Source organism: Hippocampus comes, unplaced genomic scaffold (assembly GCF_001891065.2).
Source record: "Hippocampus comes isolate QL1 unplaced genomic scaffold, H_comes_QL1_v1.1 scaffold237, whole genome shotgun sequence".
Lineage (NCBI taxonomy): Eukaryota > Metazoa > Chordata > Actinopteri > Syngnathiformes > Syngnathidae > Hippocampus > Hippocampus comes.
Window position 1 is genome coordinate 1065115 of NW_017806159.1, and position 3995 is coordinate 1069109.

At 45.1% G+C, this 3995-nt stretch overlaps 1 protein-coding gene across 1 annotated transcript in view; it reads left to right on the forward strand.

Annotated features, from left to right (window-relative positions):
• Positions 1 to 3995, forward strand: part of LOC109531204 (FERM, RhoGEF and pleckstrin domain-containing protein 1) — a 48310-nt gene that overhangs the window by 32594 nt on the left and 11721 nt on the right. The window contains exons 10-13 of the mRNA XM_019895354.1: positions 19 to 182; positions 302 to 370; positions 447 to 522; positions 823 to 1898. Coding sequence (XP_019750913.1) covers positions 19 to 182; positions 302 to 370; positions 447 to 522; positions 823 to 1898 — 1385 coding nt within the window. The remainder of the gene's footprint in view (positions 1 to 18; positions 183 to 301; positions 371 to 446; positions 523 to 822; positions 1899 to 3995) is intronic.

The window sequence follows — 3995 nt, forward strand, 5'->3', positions numbered from 1 at the left end:
TGTGTGTGTGTATCGCAGAGTTCGTATCAAGACACTCTGGAGTTTCTCATGGCCAACAGAGACTGTTGTAAGGTCTTCTGGAAGATCTGCGTGGAGTACCACGCTTTTTTCCGTCTCTTTGAGGAACCCAAACCCAAGCCCAAACCTGTGCTGTTCACACGAGGCTCCTCTTTCAGATTCAGGTAACAAAAGCTCACGTTCCTGGGCTGTTTTTTTCTTTTGCCTCGGAATGGTTTCAACACCTGTGAATTCGACTCCCCTTCCGAATGGCCTCCCTCAGTGCCTCTGCTTGTCTCCGCAGCGGCCGCACGCAGAAGCAGGTGATTGACTTCGTGAGGGAGTCCGAGTTTAAAAAGCTCCCGTTCGAGAGGTGAAAAGCGTCGGACATGTTTGATTCAGGCGAGAGCGTCGCTTTTAACACTGACCTTCGACATCCTGTCTGCTAGGAAACACAGTCGAGTCCAGCACAATAGCCGCCTGTCGCCTTTGCCTTCTCCACACCACCAAAAAGTGCCCAAAGAAGTGAGTTTTGTACCCCCTCCCCCCAAAATCGCCATCAAAAATATATTTTGGAACACATTAAGCCACCTCGGGTGAAAATTTGATCTTGACCAGTGTTATATTTGACCTCTTCCAGTAAAGCTCAGTATTGCCAGACATGTTACAGCACAACGTCGTTCGGACACAATTCTAAATTTGGAATTGCTTGTGTCTATTATTGTCACTTAAAAATCCAAAGTGCGCAAATCATGAACCGGATGTAACGGGGATTCACTGTACAAGCTTTTAGCATCAATAATTGAAGCCACTCTCCAATTCCAGAGCGGTGCTCTCGGCGACCGAGTTGACGCTCCTTCGCAGCACCAGTGGAAGGAGTCGGCGCTGGTGAGTTCACAAGAAACACCTGAAGCCCCGGTGGGCCCGGCTCACCAGAACAGCGGCCACGAGGACAGATCGCCATCCGGGAAGGAGGAGACGAGAGGCTCCACTCGGCCGACTCACCTCGAACAACTGGCAACAGGTTCAGCTTTTCAAGGCGGCTGCTTTTCTACCTGCTCTGAAAAAGATTCTAATGTCGGCATGGACCTGGTTGGTTGGACTCAGAGCTACATGCAGCAGGTTGCGTTTCAGCATGGTTCAGACTCGAGAAGCATGAATGGGCCTGTGGAGGTCCACCAGGAGGAGTTTCGGGGTAGTATGAAGTATAGGGAGCATTCTAGTTCTTCGGAACCATCGCATGTTATGATTCCTGAGATGGGCGTTCCCGCCATGCTTAGGCCACGTAGTAGAGTTAAACACAGCAGTAGTCCGGTCATGTTCCAACATGGAACCGGCTCACCGGTTGCACCCATCAGTCCTGTTATGGACACTTTCTGTCCATCTGGAGCCATCAGTCATGCTGAGCAAAATGGCTATGCGAGCGCCGAAGCCACCGTGATCCGCTCTCATCGCTCTCGGAAGCACCACAAAGCCAAGCACCGCCCTCATGCCAACCCAAATCCGGCGACTTCCTTTCCCGGGCGAGAATCGCAACCCGTGCTGTCTCATGCCGAGCGAATGGCTGCTCTAGAGCGCCGCATGCTAGCCAATGGGCTCTCAGCGCCAGGCAAAACTAAGGCCGGTCCGGGGCGTAAACGCCAGACCGGAGTCGCGCACGTGGGGGCGGTTCAGATGAGCGAAGGCTGTAACACAAGTGCTTCAGAGTCCAGTGAGTCTGAAGTGGAGGTCAACAGGGGGGATGGCAACAGCCAGCTTGTGTTTGGGGATCATGTTGAGGCCACTTCAGCCATACCGAGAAACAAGTTTTCCTTCGGTAGCCTCCAGCTGGATGAGGAAGCGGACGAGGACGCCTGCCACACCTTCAGCGATGACGAGAGCTTTCAGATAATCAATGGCTAGTCTAAAAAAAAAAAAAAAAGCAGACTCACAACCTTTACTGAGCCGAGGTATTTTTTTTTTCTTTATAGTTTCCATTCTTTTTGTAGTTGCGTACTGGAGACGTTTAATTTTCCCAGCCTTTATGAATAAAAGATGTTTTGTTTCCTTTTTAAACGGTCCCAGAGAATCACAAGTGCCATGTTAAGATTGAACGGGATTGAGTACACCAGAGACTTTTGGCACCAATACTCGGAACAAAGTCTGCAATGATGTTTGAAGACCTGTTGAATGTTGCGTTTATCGATATGCCTTATGACTTTAAAAGAGGGGAGGAAAAACCGAAAACTATAGATATCTTTGGATATTTCTTTCAAGTGAGCCTCATGCTCAATAGGCACTAACTGGCTAATATCATTTTTCTGTTGGGATGTAGATACTGTCAAGTCACTTGTGACTGTGCAATGCTAATTAGAACCTCGCATGACCAGTAATGTCACATTGATAATTGTGGTCTGACATGGCACTAGATACAAAACAGGTCCTTTGAAAAAAGAAAGAAAAAAAAAAGCAATTATTTATTTATTTATTTATTTATTTATTTGTCTATTTATTTATTTTATGTATTTATTTAAATCGCTACAGTTTAGCAGAGCATCATATAGTCACTGGACTCTCATTTAGGTACAGTGGTCAAGTCTTAATTTGTTCCGGTCCAATAGGCAACATTTCTATAAAAGCTACATGATAGTGAAATAGTTTGCTGCTGCGTGGTTCCTATAGTCACCTTCGCGGCGAAGAATATTTTTTGTATTTGGCTCGTGTTTGGGATCTCGTTAGATTGTGCACATGTAGCTCATGATGTAACCCGTGTGTACATTCCATGAGATACCAATGGTGGCCTGATCAGACTGTCGTTTAAACTTGCCCTCGCCGTTTGCACTTGAACGGAGTATTCAACAAACCATCTCGAGGTACGCTAAGTAGGTTCATTGTCCACAATGCACTTTGTTGCCATCTTTGGTCATTTTTCTGCTTCGAGGGCGCTTCGGTCTTCTTGTTGACTTTCTGTTGTGTCTCCTGTTTTTTATTTTTATTTTTCTGGTTTTGTTTTCTTTTTACTTTTACCTTTCTATGCTCTCGTCTGTTTGCATGAAACTATTGTCTATCTTCCCCCCCCCCCCACACTCAAGCTTTCACTTTGTGGTAATCAAACAAGCAGTTTCCCAATTCTGCAATGAATCCCAATGATGCAGCTAATGTTTCATTTTTGGAATTCTTGTAAACTTGCGGAACTTATTTGCGACTAGACCAGTGCACTTTTTAGAAACGTTTTTGTGTGTGTGCGATGCGCACAAAATCATATTCATGAAGGGAATTGAGCTTTGTGCTATGTTTGTGGGGACTCGTTTCATGTATCTGTTCTTTGCTTTCACTGTAATTGGAGCATCAGGTAATTTTTAACACATTTTGTTCATGTGAATGTGTTTTTAAGTTCTTCAAAATGTGTTACAGGCTTCAAGTTTGTTGCATGAAGTCACTCCCTTTTTTTTCCTCCTCCTCCCTTGCACTTGCTCCCAACCTTCACTCTTGTGTTGATGTGCTGCTCGTCTTTTTGCATGAATCTCTTCTGTTTATATGAAAGTCAATAAAAAAAATAAATAAAAAAAAAGGCTTTTCTGAAGTCAGATCGCAGAATTTGTCTCCTTTCATCCTCCCTGTTGTTTTGTAGTAGCGGTTCCTAAGGGGGGCTTTTCTGAAGTCATATCGCAGAATTATTTTTGCGTTTTGTCCCCTTTCATCCTCCCTGTTGTTTTGTAGTAGCGGTTCCTAAGGGGCATCTCGAACACTCAGTCGCTGTAATCTTCTATGGTTTTCGTCGTGGCAATTTGTGCTCGCTGTTTTGGTGTCCCTAGATGAGAACTTACTGATCCGTTCCAGGAATTGTATCAAAATGCTGCCTGTGCAAAGATACAAATGACTATTTCTATGACATTGTGTACAAATAAGTTGCGGGGCAGAATTTTTGATACCACTCATATAATGGATCTCATTAGATTGTGCGGGTGAACCTAATGTTGTGTCCCATGCGTGTAGTCTTTCTGCAGTATGGCGTTTTT